General features: G+C 45.6%; 1 protein-coding gene and 1 pseudogene across 13 annotated transcripts; one reads left to right on the forward strand and one right to left on the reverse strand.

Annotated features, from left to right (window-relative positions):
- Nucleotides 1-3,511: 3,511 nt before the first annotated feature.
- LOC123105819 (uncharacterized) lies at nucleotides 3,512-7,954 on the forward strand. 13 transcript variants are annotated; one of them, XR_006451019.1, is made up of 7 exons: nucleotides 3,512-3,904; nucleotides 4,004-4,828; nucleotides 5,052-5,225; nucleotides 5,918-5,949; nucleotides 6,033-6,103; nucleotides 6,319-6,443; nucleotides 6,553-6,949. XR_006451019.1 is itself a non-coding variant. In XM_044527971.1 (6 exons), the coding sequence occupies exons 2-6, from the start codon at nucleotides 4,780-4,782 to the stop codon at nucleotides 6,356-6,358; spliced, it is 366 nt and encodes a 121-aa protein (XP_044383906.1). In that variant the 5' UTR covers nucleotides 3,512-3,904; nucleotides 4,004-4,779; the 3' UTR covers nucleotides 6,359-6,949. The 13 variants fall into 13 exon arrangements, 4 of the variants coding, with proteins under 4 accessions (XP_044383906.1, XP_044383909.1, XP_044383907.1 ...); XR_006451020.1 differs by lacking the exon at nucleotides 6,319-6,443 and adding an exon at nucleotides 7,626-7,954 and having other exon boundaries at nucleotides 3,513-3,904; nucleotides 6,553-6,736; XM_044527971.1 differs by having other exon boundaries at nucleotides 6,319-6,949.
- Nucleotides 7,955-9,810: 1,856 nt separating this feature from the next.
- Nucleotides 9,811-12,079, reverse strand: LOC123101763 (uncharacterized; annotated as a pseudogene).
- Between the last annotated feature and the right edge of the window lie 7,657 nt (nucleotides 12,080-19,736).

A 19,736-nucleotide genomic window follows, 5' to 3' on the forward strand; every position in this document is an offset into this window, starting at 1 on the left:
TAGGACAGAGTTGAGGGCAGCAAACTTGTCGCCGGCCATGCAGTAGAACTGGTGGAAAGCCTGCATGATATCGTGCTTGATAGTTTGCCAACAACTTCGAAAGAAGATTCCGATGAACCCGTCCGGCCCCGGAGCTTTTTCTGCCGGCGAGGCCTTGATCGCCTCCCAGACCTCGTCTTCAGAGAAGGGATTGTCCAGTCCGCCCCCTCAGATGGTGGGCAGTTGCAGCTGGTGCCAGTCAATGGATCTTGGGCATGCTCCTTTGGAGCCGAGGACGGAGTTGAAGTGCTCGAAGATGACCGCAGCCTTGTCCTCATGTGCTGTGGCGATCCCGTTGCTCGTCTGCAGGCTATGAATGATCCAGATTTATTAGTGCTTTTACCATTCCAGAAGTTGTCATTTCAGAACTCAGTCCATAACTTTATTAGTGCATTTGAAAAAATGTGCACGTAAAAAAATAAATGTTCATGTATTATACCAAACATTCATGTATTTCCTTCGCAAAAAATTGTTCGTGTATTTGTCAATAAAATATTGATATATTTGAAAATAAGGAAAATATTGAAGTACAATCTTTTTTTCTGAGCGGATGTGAAAATACAACTTGTTGTGCCTAGAAGCTGGATTTTTCTAAAGCCTATCACCATCTGGACCGAGCTTTTTTGGAGAAGGCGTTAATTAGGTGCAGTTTCTCTCCAAACTGGATCTCTCCGATTATGGCTTCTGTGACATCAGTGCAATACTTGGTGCAGTTCAATGGAAAGCTCCTAGAATCCTTCACGCCCTCAAGGGCCCCTGCCAAGGTGATCCAGTCTTCCTGTTTTCATTTTTGTTTGTTGCTGGCGCGCTTTCTGGTAGCTCTCACCAACATAAGTCAGTGGCGGAGGATGGTTTGGCAGGTGTCAAGGTTTGCCAACGGGTACCTGTTATTTCTCACCTCTTGTTTGCAATGATTCTTTGCCATTTAGGTCTTAAGTTGAACACTTATGCGTCAACGACAGTCAACTTATTAACCCTGAGAAGTGTTCCATCTTTTTTTCTGATAACTGTCTGGAGCCTGTTGTGGAGGAAGTGAAGAGGATTTTGAAAATTTTGCAACATGTTTTTGAACCAAATATATGGGGTTGTCAGTGCCAGAAGGCGGAATGCATAAGGGTAGGGTTGAGACCCTATAAGACAAATTGTGGAAGAGGTTACTGGATTGGAGCGAGCAGTACATGTCGTCGGGTGGCAAATTACTTCTTATTAAATCAGTTTCACAAGCCATCCCCACCTATGTTACCCACGTTTGATGCTGCGGCAGTATTGGTGGGGATGGAGAAGGGGGAATAAAAATGGCATGGTTCAACTGGGATATAATGATGCTACCAAAGTCAAAGGGTGGCATGGGATTAAGAATATGAGAGCCTTTAGCCATGCTTTATTGGCCAAGCAAGATTGGTGTTGATGCGCACGAAAGTTTATGTGATAAGTACTATCGGAACCTATTGGATGTGGTTTCCTCAGACAATGAATCGGCTGTTTGGAGAGGTGTTGAGCATGGCCTGGACCCTATAAAGCAAGGCCTTGTTTGGATAGTGTGGGGAGGGGGGAGAGGGGTGGATCTCAAATCAGAACATGGGAAGATCCATGGATCTTGTGAGCTTCGGATTTCCGCCCTATATCTCCCAAGCATAAATGTCAGTTTAATTGGGCGTTCGACTTGTTTTTATGAACACGGTGCTTGGAACATGCAAAGGTTATATGATGAATTGTCGTCGAGCGATATTCAGGAGATTGTCAAGATCCTTGTGCATGGTTCCCTGAAAAGAATGGGCATTTCTCAGTGAAGAGTGCCTACCGGCTAATAACTACATACAACCATGTTGATGAGTTGCAGGTGGGACGTCCAGTAACAACCTCGAGCGTAAATGTCGGTCTAACTAGGTGTCAGACTTTTTGGATGAACACGGTACTTGGAACGTGCAACGGTTACATGATCCCTTTTGGTTGAGGGATGTTTACGAGATTGTCAAGATCTGTATCTCTCCGCGCAGCTGACAAGATCTTTTTTCGCATGGTCCTTGAAAAGAATAGACGTTTCTCGGTGAAGGGTGTCTACAGGCTAGCTACATACAAGCATGATGATGAGTTGCAGGTGGGGCGTCCAGTAACAACCCTGTCCCTGATGGAGCCCGACCTATGTCGCGCTGCATTTGGAATGCCTTGGTTCTGCAGAAGAAACAAGATATGATGTGGAAGGGTGTAGAGTCCTGGTGCCCTTGCTACATAAGTTGTATAGGCATCTGTCAAAGCATGACACTTGTTCTCTCTACGGTATTAAAGTTGAAAGTAGCTTTCGCCCTGATCTCCTGCGATCATGCTACCAAACTATTCAAGCTGATGAGGGTGATTTGGCCGCTCTCTGATAGAAGTGTGCTGATAGACACAGGCAAGGATTGGTTGTTGAATGTGTTGGCGCCTTGGCAGGGTGTAGTGATGTGGAACAATATAGGTTTATCTTGCTTACCTTGTGCATTTGGTAGTTGCGCTCGGACTTGGTGCATGGCAATGATATTCCACCCCGGAGGCGATTGTTATATTCCTTGACAGCCACATGAAATTGCTTATACAGGCAAGGTATTATAGCACAGATGAAATTCTCAAGGGTAATTTGCCAGTGCTGGATGATTACTGAGGCCGACGGTGACCGCACCGACCCTTACATGCCTTGGCTGCTGACGCCGACGGATCGGGTTGCCCTTTCGGTTGATGGGTCCTCCCTTGGTTAGGATGGGACGGCTACAGACAGCATGATTCTTCCACGGCATGAAGAGAGTGTGATCTTTGACGCCTACCGGTTCTTATTCAATTATAATGATGCACTTGAGGCAGAGATCCACACACTCATGCAGGGTATGGCGTTGGCCTCTCAACACTCACAAGGCCACATTATTGTTCAATCAGCTCGTTAGATCAGCATACAGTCACCTAGTCGCTGAGATTAAATTGTTGATGGAAGACCAGGAATTTATTATACAAAAGCTTATGTGAATAAAATAGGATAGCAGGTTGACTCACATTATACAGTCGTACTGAATGTAGCACTGTTGTGGGGCTACATAGAGGACAACCTGTATTGAGGAACTTTTAACTACAGTATAATCTTATCATAATGGAATAAAACTCTTATTTCACCCGGAAGAAATGTTCATGTAGGATGCATGGACTCTTATGGGAGATTCATGGGATGGATGGGTGCGACTCAGGCCTGGATGGCCGGAGCCGGGAGGGAAGTGAAGAATAAGTGGCCTAGGGGTTGACAAAGGTGCCAGAACATACCCTGAGTTACCGCTATGTATGCTTTCTTAAAAACCTGCATAGGTACGTTAATTTGGCCGGTGCATTCAGCTCTACGTACGCATCATTGTCCTCGTTAGTACTTGTTATATAGAGATCTGACTCTGCGCTCACGCAAGAGTCAGGCGCTGACCTACGACAATCGAGAAACATTAACGTGCACATCAGATTAACTATGCGACAAAAGGTTCGCTTCGGACTAGGAACGCGTTTTCATTGGCCAGCTGCCCCAGGTTTCTCCACACGCAACCTCCTCCTCTGCTCCTTTCTCTTGCTCGGCGCCGCCGGATCTGCTGCACCGAGGGGGCACGGCGCCGCTGAGATGCGGGGCGATGCGCTGCCGCCTACCGCGCCCTTGGCCTTCTCTCATCCCCTGCCCCTCCCTCCTCTACGGCGACGGCGAGCTCTTCGAGTCGGGGGCCTCGCCGCTCGTCTTCCTGCCCTGCTCCTGATCCAGGGCGGCGGCATGAACCTCTCCCGCGTCGACGAGAATCTCCTCAGCTCCGTCTGCTGCGCGCGCTCCCTCGCCCTCCTCCCCCCGACCCCAGCCCCTTCCCGTGTCGAGGTACTGTGTTCCTCCCTTCCTCCCCGCCATCAACCCTTCGTCCTGTGTTGGATCCAACAATAGTGCTTGGTTGCTTATCATTGTGTCGTGCGCCTGTAGGTTCCAGCTCGAGCTGTTGTTGCGGCGACGGCTGGATTTGATGTCACTGAAGTTCTAAAAATTACATGATGGCTTGCTTAATTTTCTTCATTAAGAGCAGAGAAGGAGAGGGAAGAGAAAGACAAAGATATTTAGCTTTCCTTCCAGTTATCATTGCATTACTTTTCTTTAGGGTTTTCGATCATTGGTTCTAAGAAATTAACGCCAAGAAAGGGTGCCTTCTGATGTCTATAAATCTAAGCTCTATCTGTTCTTGGGATCCCATGGAAGCTTGTGATTTAGGATTAATTAGATTATCTGATCACAAAAGTGGCTCCTTTCTTGGTTTGTTCTTGTCCCTGTAAGCTGAGCTTCTGTCCATCCGTCCGTAATAGAAGAAGCTTATTTCCTTCCTAGGCTTGTAGTATCATCTCATGCTCCCTTGTGCTGTGAATTCGTAATGCAATGTATACAAATTGGAGGCAGCCTCCCTGCTTACAGTACTACTTACTACAGTTTTTTCATTAATTAATTGGCTTAACTTGTACTTGCGCCTGCCTTTTCTGCTAGAATAATGGGCCTTTTGCACTAAATCCATCATTAACAATGCCATTTTTCTAATGCTTGCATGCATCCCTACGAGCAGATTAACGTGCGCCTAAACAATAAAAAAAAGCCGAGATACACATCCTTCTTGCAAGCAGGAAGACATGAAGACGGTGACTTGATCCGCCCAGTCCAGGGGAGGAAAGCAACAGGGAAACCCCGCCTTCTGCCACCAGTATGAGATAACGGCCATGGGACACACGATGCATCCTGGTGCGCTTAACCCACAGCCATCATTTGGTATGCCCAACAGTATTTCTTACTGCCACAACTTGTTGTTTCTAGCAGGATAACGTATTGTTTGTTGTTGTCTTCGTTACTATCCTTACAAAAGTCACTGGTCTAGGTTAATTTTGGCCATTCTTACTGCTGTTTGACTAATGGTTTTCTTATTATATTGTTGGTCGCAAAGCTATCTGGCTACAGATACGCTTTAACCTTTTTTCCCCATGTATTCAGACAGGATTTGACATGGATGATGTAGTAAGAATGTACATCCGATACACACTGAACGGAAAACAATTCAATCCTGATGTGGTTCTGGATCTCATACGTCTTAGGAAAGCATCAATGTTTGAAGATAATGAAGTTGCTGAAATTCTGAATCAGATATCAAGACGAATTGTTCGGGAAAAAGGTATTGTTATTCTTCTTCTGAACTGTTACTCTTAGAGAACACATAGTATTTCCTAACCATTCAAAAGACTCTGTTTTTTGTGAACGCTGCATGATAGTGTTCAAAATATTATGTGTTTCTTATTGTGAACTATTGATTTCCTTGTATTTGGTAGGAATGATAATTTAGTTTGATTCACAACTAAACTTGATGTGTAAGATTATGGTTGCACACTGCTAGAGCACTGGCCGCTGAGGATATTTTGTGTTTTATGATATTGCTGGTCCAATAGTTATGGACTTATCTGGGTTTAGAGAACAAGGTCTCAAGCCTAAGCTTGCTGTCCATACATTGTTCGGAAAAATCATGTACTTATCAGAGGCAAGCTGCTGGTGTCTGTTTTTATCGACTCTCAGTTGCAGCTGAGAATTTTCTTGACTCTAAAACAGAATTAAAATGTTTTAGATGTCATGATGTTGTATTATAATGTATTCAACTCCTTACTTCCCTCATTATAACTGAATATCTGTGAATTATCCAACTCAAAGAATTCTGTTCTCGGGACGATTTGCTTGTTGTCAAAGAAATTTTTGGATTTATAGAGTATGGCTAAATCTTTGTTGTGGATTATCATCACAAATTTTATACCACAACTGGTGCTTACAATACTACTGCCGTAACCATTGTTTCTCATCATGTTTTCATCTGAGCAGTGGATGAGCTCGAGGAGGTGTTCTACGAGGAGGTCGGTGCTGCATTTTCCGACACATGGGTCCTGCCGTCTTGTGTCAGTTGGGTTTGATGCTTTTGATTTTGAATTATGTGAAGGAACTCGACCCCATAAAGCACATTCTGGCAAATATTTTGGAAGAAGCTGGTGATGCCTGCCACCTATTTCGGTAAGCAGGTTTAATGATCTACTATCCTAAATTCCTTGCTAAAAACATCATCTGAGAGGAATATTTAGCTTGGATTTCCTCTTGTCATGGTATCAACAACACATCCTTGCCTTTAGCACAGATATTTAACTGGTTAATATATATGCTTTGCTTACTTCATCAGCCTATGTTTGAACATTTTGTATAATATTTTTAACTGGTCAACATACTTGTAGATCTACAATTATTATGTTAGGTGTTAGACCCAATGAATAAGACCGATACCCAGTAATTTGTTAATATCACCAAGTCAGAACCCATACAGGAGGTGGACTGCATACTGCAAGTGCCTCACATTGTTGTATGTACCTAATCCAAAGCAATCCTTTGATATCCTCCTATTTTCCTCTCTAAGATATGCAATATTCTACTAATTTTGTTGGTTTGTTAAGTTATCTTCTTGTACATAGGTCACAGCTGATCTAGAGACGATCTCCACAAAGAAAATATTGGGCCAGTTGACCTTCCACGGGCATGCATATCAGAATCAAATCAAAAGCCGGAAGCTTCAATCTTGCCTTATTCACATAGCTTTTCAAGATCAAATGAGGATTTGCCTGATGTGGCCCATAGCTAGATATTTGCACGTGATAGGTACTTCTTTTTGACTGCTCTAGCTATGTAATACACTATAACAATCTCTAGGATTTTATTTAGCCACCAGTGAAGCCTAGCAGGTAGGTGGGTCAACAGTGAACCTTTTCAATTGTCATTATACCATTGATATCCAAATCTTGGATGAGTTTTTCTTGATTGTTCGGTGACTAAGCGTATGTTGGTTAATATGAATTTGAATTGTACTCTGGATCAAGTGATTTTCTGATATGGTAGTTCATTTCTACAAAAATTGGCCCATTCTAATTGAAAAACAAAGCAGCATTTCTATAACACGTGGGTATAAACTGAAAATTGTATATAGTGACCTATGGAGTAAAAAAACACAAAATGCAAATAGATGAGAAATCTTAGCTTATTCCTTTTGCCCATTTCTATAACAAAAGCTCTTGGCTGGCCTAACAAAGCTGCTGGGATTTCAGAGCGACAGAAAAACTAATTTAATGTCTTCAGATAATTCTCATTTAGGGTAGTATAGTTGTAGCTTTTATGTTCAAAATTGTTGTTTATCGGCACATTTTCTTGAAGACATGTGCCTAGCGCTTCTTTGAATTTATTCCTGAGCCAAGAGCCGACATGGTGACGAAGCAAGATATCTCAAATATAAAGGTTGATCTTAATTTCTTGATATTGTCTATTTCATACTAATAATTGAGAATCATTCCCCAAATTAATTGCTATGTAGCCAACTCTTACTGAATCTATCCATGTCAGCTCATGTTCTCAAATCGGTCAAAAGGTCATTGTCTGGTCAGTTTTATCTACAATTAATTGTTTTGTTCAACCCAACAGTCTTCTCTACGTACATCTAACCACATCGGGAGTTCTTACATGTTTATAGTTGAATTAATCTTCATTCATACGGCAGGTGCACGAGGTACCATGCAAGCAAGCAGGGTGGCCCTGATCATGCTGTAGGGGCTGGGTATATTTCTATCTTTATAAGACCTTTTAAGTCTGACTTAAGACAGCAGGAAGTATGCCTCTACTTTTGGACACTGCCATGTGCTATCCGTTACTTTTGAACCACCATCATCGTTCATGTAACCTCCAGAATACATTCTCTAAGTGTGTTGTTTTTGCATGGCTCCATCTTAAAGTTTCAGTTAAAAACTTGCGCATACCAGTCCTAATATACATGTACTTTGAGTGTGATGGAATAAACAAGAAAGTGGAAGGGGCGCGCTCCTACCTTGCACCGCCACAACTTACTCTCAGGAGGCCCGCAATGGCGGCCCCCAACCACTAGTCTTACATAAAGCTGGACTGGTCTGACGCAATATAAAGTAGCTGAGCTTTCTAGTCTAGTGAAAAGTTCACACGTGAACATGGTTCCATACACACCCATATGAATAGTAATTTAAAAAAAATACTACTCCCTTCGATTCAAAAAAAGTTTCATCGCTTTAGTTCAAAATCAGTTAAAGCTCTGAACTAAAGTCACGACACTCTTTTTTGGATCGGAGGCGGTAGAAAAATCAAAATGAAAATTTGGGATATCAAAGTTGATCGACCATTCAACTCATGTATAAAGTTCCGTGAAGGAATGACACCAGGGGTATAGAAAATACAGTCCATCTTACTATTCCTTCAAACAGTGTTTTTGGAGATAGCTTTCATTTTGTTATTTTTACCCAGAATACACTTATGTCATTTCCTCGTGAAACTTAATACTCAAGTATACCAGTCAATCATGTATACAACCAAAAAAACAGTTTTTTTTAGGCTCTTCTATTTGTTTTAAATCTACAATTCATAGTTATACCGAAGGAAAATCAAGAACGGTGTTTTCTGTGTGGCATGCGGAAGAGAAGAAACACTTCATCACCGTTTCTGGTCATGCCCACACTCGGCGCTATTCTGGAACATAATGCGGTCGGAGAAAGGAGTTGCGGTGGCGATCCCACCGTGTTCGGTTGACCCCTCGAGCGCACTATCATCATGACTGCTAGGGTGGTTCGCGGAGGCCTCGGACGGCGAGAGAGAAGCAATGGTGCAGGCCACGTATGTTTTTTTTTTTTTTGAATTGAGGGGCATGCCCCCGATTTCATTTCATTGCATGAAAGGAAACCACCACGTATGGGCTATGGCTAGCTAGAAATGAAACAAAGGAAGGAAAGAAAATAGCAGAGCCCCAGGTATTAGCAGCATCTGTTCTGGCCTACATGACCGAATGGTCAGCAGTACATGTGAGGAAACCTTCAGCTACGAACACCAGAGAAATGCATCGCTGGGCTGCTCCGGAGACGGGATGGGTCAAAGCCAACGCCGACGGCACCGTCTCCAGAAACGGGGGCAACGGTGCTGGAGGCCTAGTACTCCGGGGTGACCAAGGCGATTTCCGTGCGGCTGCGTGCAACTTTTTCGCCGGTGTTGCGGACGCCGAGACAACAGAACTTATGGCGTGCCGACGGGCGGTCGAGCTAGCTAGCGAGATCAACGTTGAGAAGCTACATCTGGAGACAGACAGCAAAGTGGTCGCGAGCATGCTGGGAGACACGAACAAGAACCTGTCGGCATCGGGGCCGCTAGTAGAGGAAATTAAGCAGATGCTTAGTTGGTTCAACGATGTGAAAGTGTCATCGGTATGACGGACTGCCAATAACGCCGCACACAAGTTAGCTAAGGTAGGGGTAGAGGAAGAGTTATGTAAGCTTGGGCTAATGGTGCCTTCAGACTTTGTGTTAGATGTGATCTCTGATGAGATCCCAGACTTTACTTAAATAAAGCGGTTTGTGTTACCCTCAAAAAAAAATCTACAATTCATAACGGGTACCCCAGAACCATGTTCCACATATCCGCATTCTATGAAGAGTGCTAGAACAAGAGTTGGAGGACAAAATTAAAGAGTACTTTCCACATGACATCGTGTTAACATAAAACCGCAAAAATAGGGAAGCACCATTACAATTTGCTATGGAAAGCAAATTCCTTTTTTTTCCACAAGGCCAGTATTTTTTATTGAAAATAATTGTAACATTACAATCCTCACATATTATTACTGGCCAATCAATAGGCCGATTACATTAACCGATGTTGTCTTGAGCAATAGTTTAGTTGGCCCTGGTTGTGACCATGGAGATGCCGCCATTGTGGCCGAACCTAGCGACCTTGCAGTCGGTGGCGAAGATGTCGGAGGAGACATAGCTTGCTACACCACCCATCACAGGCATGTTAGCACTCACGTTGAGCTTGTTGACGTAGTCGGAGCGGTAGGTTTGGCCGAGAATGCCATGAACATTGTCGGTGAGACCGTAGAATTTGAACCCAATGTCCAAATGTGCGAGGTTGTCATCCTCTGTCACATCATAGTTGTGGATGCGGGAGTCCTTCTCCGTGATGGGCACTACTTTAGTCATGATGTCGAACACACCCTTAAGCTCGACCCTCATGCCATTTGTCATGGATGTCCTTGTGACGGTAAGGGCAGGCACGGAGGTGGATTGCCATTGTGCGCCAATGTCAGTAGAGATGTCGATCGGTGCTCCGTCGAAGGCCAACTCAAGGCGATTCCACTGGGAGGTCTTCATGGCACCCAAGTAGAGGTGGTGGTTTGCGAAGCGGATGCCCAAGGCCTGGATCCATGTGAAGTCTTGGCTCATGGAGGGGTTGCGCTTGCCGATGAAGTGGGCATTGATATGGAGGTCAGCGTCAGAGACGACACAGAAGTCCTGGTCCTTCTTGCCGTGGAAGTAGAAGTTGTTGCCATCGGCGCCAGTGAAGCGGGGGTCACCGCAGGACATCCCAGGGTAGAAGTCACACACTTCAAGAAGAAGATTTTGTATTAGTATCGTCAGAAAGGTCGTCGCTGATGGTCTAGACCATTAGCATTGAATTAATATATATGTTGTGCATATTCAGATAGATAGAGAGGTCCATCAAGATCGAATTGTCCTTGATCTTCCATGAGTGGAGTTTCTATCTTCCATCACTTAAAAAGGAATGGAATGCATGGCTTGAGACTGGGAAAGATCGGAGCTGTATGTCTTGCAGCAGTATGTCTTGCAGCTGGCGCAGAGGACGAGGCACTCGTTGGGGCAGCGCTTGTCGCAGGTGGCCACGCAGGGGTTCCTCTTGTCCTTGGTATTGTCGCACGTGAGTGTCTGCGTCCTCTTGCCGAACCGTCCCTGGGTGGATCACGCGGGAGTTCGGCGGCAGCGGGCGGCGCGGCTGCGCAGCTGCAGAGGACACGGCGGCGCACAGCACCATCAGTACGATGGCGACCGCTCCCAAGCACGACGTCGGCCTGGCCATTGCTACGTACCCCGAGGCCTGTGCTAGCTTAATTGGCTGATCTGTTTTCAGTAAGTATGACTGTGTTGCATGGGAATTTATAGGATGCGCGGGAAGAGGTAACGATCGAAGCAGGGAAAGTTGTTGACCGTTGCGCGCTTCCCACATTATGCATCTGTACGTCTGGGAGATCGACCCTGGACGTAAAGCGACTGCTGACTCGCATCGCTTAGTATCGCACCAACCAGAAAATCGAACGCCTTCGAATCGCACCAAAGTTCAGACCAGATGCATGCCTTCATTACAAAAACAAAACGGATTAGTTTTTACAGTACAACATTAAGTACAAGGTTTATAACTGATCTTGATTAGATACGTGTTTTATAACGGATTAGTACCAAAAAGACGAGTTGACAACAAACTTTGAGTAATTCCGTCGTGAATAAGCTTCCTCCTTATCGTCCAGGTAGCCCAAAGTGCAATAACACCTCCATCATTAAAGATAATCAGTTTTTGCCATATGGTTCCTCGTTTTTTTGTGGGGGCACATGGTTCTGTTGTTGCCATCATGCGTTCCATAAGGTCCTGGTCCATTAGTAGTCGCACACGCCGAACCATTGTACACTCCAAAAAGCTATCTTTCCATCAATCTTCCATGCCGCAGACTGGACACGCATCAATTGTCACCACTTTTCTCTGCACGCTGACACCTTCAGTCGACGGTGAGTGTTGCGCTAGTCTACACTCCGACCCATGGAGTGCTAACTTCCTCTCATCCCCCGCGTCGGCCGCCCTGGCGGCACGGGGGAAACCCTAGATCTGCGCCGCCTCCCCCCCCCCCCCCCCCCCTTGGCTCGCCGCCACCGGAGGAGCGGCCGGCAAAGCCCGCGCCGGCTCCGGTGAAGGTGGCGGCGGGGCCTTTTCATCTCGCTCGTCTGCATGCTTGGTGGGGCGGCTACCATGGATGGCGCAGGGCGGGGCCATGGCGGTGCCAAGGCTCGTGTGCGCGACGCGGTGGCCCTGGGCGGTGCGCAGTGGGAGGCTTGCTGCGGCGGCGGCTCGCGGCAAGAGGTTGGCTGCTGCGGCCATGGCGGACAGGGTCTAGGCGGCGCGGGGGCTCACGTGCTCGCGAGGTAACCCTGGGCGACGCGGTGGCCCTCGGCCGCGCGCGACGGATGGTTTGCTGCAGCGGTGGCGCGCGGCGGGAGGATGGCTGCGGCGGGTTGCGCGGTCAAGGTGGTGCTCTCTCCCTGATTTGGATGGATTCGGTGGTGCTCCTCCTGGCCGGCGCTACATCTACACGCTCGCGACGAGAGGAGGTGCGGGCGGGGCCTCCCTGGCGAGGTTCCACCCAGATCCCGTGCACGGTGGCGCGGGCCAGTCTGATTCTGCGCATCCCCGGTCCGATCTAGAGCGCGGTGGTGCGAGCCTGCTTGATTTGGCGTGTTCCCGCCCAGTTCCGGCGAGCGGCAGCGTGGGCCAGTCAGGTTTCGGGGCGGTCCCGGCCAGATCCAGCGTGCGGCGGTGCGTGGCATTTTCCGCCCAGTGCCTGCGTGCGGCGGCGTGGGTCGGTCAGATCTGGCGGGGTCCCAGCTTGTCCTGCGCGCGGCGGTGCGGATGGCCAGTCGGCGTGGCTTCCGCCCAACTCCAGCGTTCATTTCAAGTCTCGATGATGTGTGTTCGGCCTCCTTTTTGCTCGTTGGCGTTTGGGTGTCCCCGAAGGTTGAGATGGTCTGTTGGAATGCTCGACTCCGGATGAAAATCTCGCATCGACCTTGTCGATGCCGGCGGCAACGGCGTCTGTGGATGTCGTTATCCTTCTTGAAGGAGCTGTTGTGGATCTTGCTGTACCTTGACATCTCGTGTCTATTGGTCTTCGGGTGAAAACCTAAGAGTTGGCTATGCCAGATCGGGTGACGGCGGTGTTGGGGATCGTAGCAGAAATTTAAAATTTTCTACGCATCACCAAGATCAATCTATGGAGTAATCCAGCAACGAGGGGAAGGAGAGTGCATCTACATACCCTTGTAGATCGCTCAGCGGAAGTGTTCAAGTGAAGGGGGTTGATGGAGTCATACTCATCGTGATACAAATCACCGATGATCCTAGCGCCGAACAGACGACACCTCCGCGTTCAACACACATACGGAACGGAGACGTCTCCGACGCCTTGATCCAGCAAGGAGGAAGGAGAGGTTGAGGAAGAGAGTCCAACAGCAGCACGACAGCGTGGTGGTGATGGAGTGACAGTTCTCCGGCAGGGCTTCGCCAAGCTCACGCGGAGGAGGAGAGGTATTGGAGGGGAGGGGCTGCGTCAGGTTCAAGGGTGTGGCCGCCCTCCCACCCCTCCACTATTTATAGGTGGGGAGAGAGGGGGCCGGCCCCCCTAGATCCCATCTAGGGTTGGGGGCGGTGGCCAAGGGGGGGAGGAGTGCCTCCCAAGTCAAGTGGAGGCCCTCCCCCTTAGGGTTTCCCCTCTCCCATGCGCATGGGCCTTGGGGGGGCTGGTGCCCTTGGCCCATTAAGGTTAGGGCGCCCCCTTACAGCCCATGCTACTGTATTGGACGTGGTGGAATATTTTTCGGACCTCCGGACCCCTCCGGAATCCTCCGGAACCTTCCGGAAGCTTCCCGGTACAATACCGGAAAAACCGAACTTTTCCCGGAACCCGAACAACAACTTTCCATATATAAATCTTTACCTCCGGACGATTCCGGAACTCCTCGTGACGTTCGAGATCTCATCCGGAACTCCGAACAACATTCGGTAATCATATACAAGTCTTCCTAATAACCGTAGCATCATCGAACCTTAAGTGTGTAGACCCTACGGGTTCGGGAACCATGCAGACATGACCGAGACAACTCTCCGGCCAATAACCAACAGCGGGATCTGGATACCCATGTTGGCTCCCACATGTTCCATGATGATCTCATCGGATGAACCACGATGTCGAGGATTCAATCAATCCCGTATTCAATTCCCTTTGTCCAGCGGTATTATACTTGCCCGAGATTCGATCATCGGTATCCCGATACCTTGTTCAATCTCGTTACCGGCAAGTCTCTTTACTAGTTCCGTAACACATCATCACGTGATCAATTCCTTGGTCACATTGTGCACATTATGATGATGTCCTACCGAGTGGGCCCAGAGATACCTCTCCGTTTACACGGAGTGACAAATCCCAGTCTCGATTCGTGCCAACCGAACAGACACTTTCGGAGATACATGTAGTGTACCTTTATAGCCACCCAGTTACGTTGTGACATTTGGCACACCCAAAGCACTCCTACGGTATCTGGGAGTTGCACAATCTCATGGTCTAAAGAAATGATACTTGACATTAGAAAAGCTTTAGCAAACGAACTACATGATCTTGTGCTAGGCTTAGGATTGGGTCTTGTTCATCACATCGTTCTCCTAATGATGTGATCCCGTTATCAACGACATCCAATGTCCATAGTCAGGAAACCGTAATCATCTATTGATCAACGAGCTAGTCAACTAGAGGCTTACTAAGGACATGGTGTTGTCTATGTATCCACACATGTATCTGAGTTTCCTATCAATACAATTCTAGCATGGATAATAAACGATTATCATGAACAATGAAATATAATAATAAGAACTGATTTATTATTGCCTCTAGGGCATATTTCCAACAGTCTCCTACTTGCACTAGAGTCAATAATCTAGTTCACATCGCCATGTGATTAACACTCACAGGTCACATCGCCATGTGACCAACATCCAAAGAGTTTACTAGAGTCACTAATCTAGTTCACATCACTATGTGATTAATACTCAATGAGTTCTGGGTTTGATCATGTTATGCTTGTGAGAGAGGTTGTAGTCAACGGGTCTTGCCATATTCAGATCCCTATGTATTTCGCAAAACTTTATGTCATATCATAGATGCTGCTACCACGTTCCACTTGGAGCTATTCCAAATTGTTGCTCCATTATACGTATCTGGTATCTCTACTCAGAGCTATCCGGATAGGTGTTAAGCTTGCATCGACATAACTCTTTACGTCGAACTCTTTATCACCTCCATAACCGAGAAACATTTCCCTATTCCTCTAAGGATAATTTTAACCGCTATCTGGTGATCTACTCCTAGATCACCTTTGTACCCTCTTGCCAGACATGTGGCAAGGCACACATCAGGTGCGGTACTTCAGCATGGCATACCATATAGAGCCTATGACAAAAGCATAGGGGACGACCTTCGTCCTTCCTCTTTCTTCTGCCGTGGTCAAGCTTTGAGTCTTACTCAACTTCACACCTTACAACTCAGGTGAGAACCCCTTCTTTGACTGATCTATTTTGAACTCCTTCAAAAACATGTCAAGGTGTGCGTTCTTTGAAAGCACCATCAGGCGTCTTGATCTATCTCTATAGATCTTGATGCCCAATATGTAAGCAGCTTTATCCAGGTCTTCCTTTGAAAAACACTCTTCAAACAACCGTTTATGCTTTCCAGAAATTCTACATTATTTCGGATCAACAATATGTCATCCACATATACTTATCAGAAATGTTGTAGTGCTCCCACTCACTTTCTTGTAAATACAAGTTTCTAACAAACATTGTATAAACCTAAAAGCTTTGATCACTCCATCAAAACATATATTCCGATTCCGAGATGCTTGCTCTAGTCCATAGAAGGATTGCTGGAGCGAGCATACCTTTTAGCATCCTTAGGATCGACAAAACCTTTTATTGTATCACATACAACTTTTCTTACGAAAACTTGTAAGAAAACTTGTTTTGACATCCATCTGTAAGATTTCATAATCGAAAAATACAGCTAATGCTAACATGATTCCGACGGACTTAAGCATCGCTACGGATGAGAAATTCTCATCGTAGTCAACTCCTTGAAGTTGTGAAAAGACTCTTTCCCACAAGTCAAGCTTCATAGACGGTAACATTACCGCCCACGTCCGTCTTCTTCTTAAAGATCCATTTATCTCAATGGCTCGCTGATTATCGGGCAAGTCCACCAAAGTCCATACTTTGTTCTGATACATGGATCCTATCTCGGATTTCATGGCTTCTAACCATTTGTCAGAATACGGGCCCACCATCGCTTCTCCATAGCTCGTAGGTTCATTGTTGTCTAACAACATGATATCTAAGATAGGATTACCGTACCACTCAGGAATAGTACATATCCTTGTCGACCCACGAGGTTCGATAGCAACTTGATCCGAAGCTTCATGATCACTATCATTAACTTCCTCTTCAACAGACGTAGGCGCCACAGAAAACATCTTTCTGTGTTGCATCACTCTCGGGTTGAAACAAAGGTTCGACAACCTCATCAAGTTCTATCTTCCTCCCACTCAATTCTTTCGAGAGAAACTCCTTCTCGAGAAAGGACCCGTTCTTAGTGACAAATAATTTGCCCTCGGATGTGAGATAGAAGGTATACCCAACTGTCACCTTGGGTATTCCATGAAGATGTGTTTGTCCGTTTTGGGTTCGAGCTTCTCCGGCTGAAGCCTTAAGCATCGCAGCCCCAAACATTAAGAAACGACAACTTTGGTTTCTTGCCAAACCATATTCATACGATGTCGTCTCAACAGACTTAGATGGTGTCCTATCTAAAGTGAATGTAGCTGTCTCTAACGCATATCCTCAAAATGAAAACGGTAGATCGGTAAGAGACATCATAGGTCGCACCATATCTCATAAGGTTCGATTATGACGTCCGGACACACCGTTACCCTGTGGTGTGCCAGGTGGCTTCAACTGTGAAACAATTCCACAATGTCTTAAGTGTTTGCCAAACTCATAACTCAGAAATTCTCATTGATCAGATCGTAGGAATTTGATCTTCTTGTTATGATGATTCTTAACTTCACTCTGAAATCGCTTGAACTTTTCAAACGTTTCAGACTAGTACTTCATTAAGTAAATATACCTATATCTACTCAAATCGTCAGTGAAGATGAGAAAATAGCGATATCCATCGCACGCTTCAATTCTCATTGGATCACACGCATCAGCATGTATGATTTCCAACAAGTCACTTGCCCGTTTCATTGTACCTGAAAATGGGGTCTTAGTCATCCTGCCCATGAGGCATGGCTCGCATGTGTCAAGCGATTCAAAATCAAGTGACTCCAAACATCCATCGACATGGAGTTTCTTCATGCATCTTACGCCAATATGACCTAAGCGGCAGTGCCACAAGAAAGTGGTACTATCATTATTAACTCTACATCTTTTGGCGTGAACATGTGTCTTACCACGACCGAGATTCAATGAACCATTCACATAGGGTGCATGACCATGAAAGGTATTATTCATGTAAACAGAATAACCATTATTCTCTAATTTAAATGAATAACCGTATTGCAATGAACATGATCTAATCATATTTATGCTCAATGTAGACACCTAATAACATTTATCTAGGTTCAATACTAATCCCGAAGGCAGATGGAGCGTGCGATGGTGATCTCATCAACTTTGGAAACACTTCCAACACACATCGTCACCTCGCCCTTAGCCAGTCTCTGTTTAGTCCGTAGCTTTTGCTTCAAGTCACCAATAATAGCAACTGAACCGGTATCCAATACCCAGGTGCTACCAGGAGTACTAGTGAGGTACACATTAATAACACGTATATACTTTGTTGAAGTTGCCAGCCTTCTTATCTATCATGCATTTGGGGTAATTCCGCTACCAGTGACCGTTCTCCTTACAATAGAAGCACTTAGTCTCGGGTTTGGGTTCAACCTTGGGTTCCTTCACTGGAGCGGCAACTGGTTTGCCATCCATGAAGTTTCCCTTCTAGCCCTTTCCCTTCTTGAAACCAGTGGTCTTGTTAAACCATCAACACTTGATGATCCTTCTTGATTTCTACCTTTTGCGGTCTTAAGCACCGCGAACAGCTCCGGGATCAATTCCATCCCTTGCATGTCATAGTTCATCACGAAGATCTAGTAGCTTAGTGATAGTGGCTAGAGAACTCTATCAATTACTATCTTATCTGGAAGTTTAACTCCCACTTGATTTAAGTGATTGTAGCACCCAGACATTCTGAGCACATGCTCACTAGCTAAGCTATTCTCCTCCATCTTGTTGGCAAAAGAACTTGTCAGAGGTCTCACACCTCTCAACACGGGCATGAGCCTGAAATCCCAATTTCAGCTCTTGGAACATCTCATATGTTCTATGGCGTTCAAAACGTCATTGGAATCCCGATTCAAAGCCATAAAGTATGGTACACTAAACTATCAAGTAGTCATCAGGATGTGTCTGTCAGGTGTTCACAACATCCACAGACGACGTTGTAGGGGTTTGCACATCGAGCGGTGCATCAAAGACGTAAGCCTTCTGTGTAGTAGTGAGGACACTCCTCGGACTACGGACCTAGTCCGCATCATTGCTTACAATATCTTTCAACTTAATCTTTCTCTAGGAACGTATTGAAACAGGGAGCTACAATGTGAGCTATTTATCTACAACATATTTGCAAAGACAATTTAGACTATGTTCATGATAATTGAGTTCATCTAATCAAATTATTTAATGAACTCCCACTCAGATAGACATCCCTCTAGTCATCTAAGTGAAACATGATCCGAATCGACTAGGCCGTGTCCGATCATCACGTGAGACTGACAAGTCATCAACGGTGAACATCTCATGTTGATCGTATCTTCTATACGACTCATGTTTGACCTTTCGGTCTTCCGTGTTCCCAGGCCATGTCTGTACATGCTAGGCTCGTCAAGTCAACCTATGTGTTTTGCATGTGTCCCGAGGCCATGTCTGTACATGCTAGGCTCGTTAACACCCGTTGTATTCGAACGTTAGAATCTATCACACCCGATCATCACGTGGTGTTTCGAAACAACGAACCTTCGCAACGGTGCACAATTAGGGGGAACACTTTTCTTGAAATTTTAGAGAGGGATCATCTTATTTAAGCTACCGTCGTTCTAAGCAAATAAGATGTAAAACATGATAAACATCACATGCAATCAAATAGTGACATGATATGGCCAATATTATTTTGCTCCTTTTGATCTCCATCTTCGGGGCTCCATGATCATCGTTGTCACCGGCATGACACCATGATCTCCATCATCATGATCTCCATCATCGTGTCTTCTTGAAGTTGTCTCATCATCTGTTACTTCTACTACTATGGCTAATGTTTTAGCAATAAAGTAAAGTAATTACATGACGTTTATGTTGACACACATGTCATAAATAAATTAAGACAACTCCTATGGCTCCTGCCGGTTGTCATACTCATCGACATGCAAGTCATGATTCCTATTACAAGAACATGATCAATCTCATACATCACATATATCATTCATCACATCCTTTTGGCCATATCACATCACAAGGCATATGCTGCAAAAATAAGTTAGACGTCCTCTAATTGTTGTTGCAAGTTTTTTACGTGGCTGCTATAGGTTTCTAGTAAGAACGTTTCTTACCTACGCGAAAACCACAACGTGATATGCCAATTTATATTTACCCTTCATAAGGACCCTTTTCATCGAATCCGATCCGACTCAAGTGGGAGAGACAGACACCCGCTAGCCACCTTATGCAACTAGTGCATGTCAGTCAGTGGAACCAGTCTCACGTAAGAGTGCGTGTAAGGTCGGTCCAGGCCGCTTCATCCCACGATGCCGCCGAATCAAGATAAGACTAGTAATGGCAAGCAAATTGACAAAATCGACGCCCACAACAACTTGTGTTCTAC

Source organism: Triticum aestivum, chromosome 5A, assembly GCF_018294505.1.
Source record: "Triticum aestivum cultivar Chinese Spring chromosome 5A, IWGSC CS RefSeq v2.1, whole genome shotgun sequence".
NCBI classification, from domain to species: Eukaryota; Viridiplantae; Streptophyta; class Magnoliopsida; order Poales; family Poaceae; genus Triticum; species Triticum aestivum.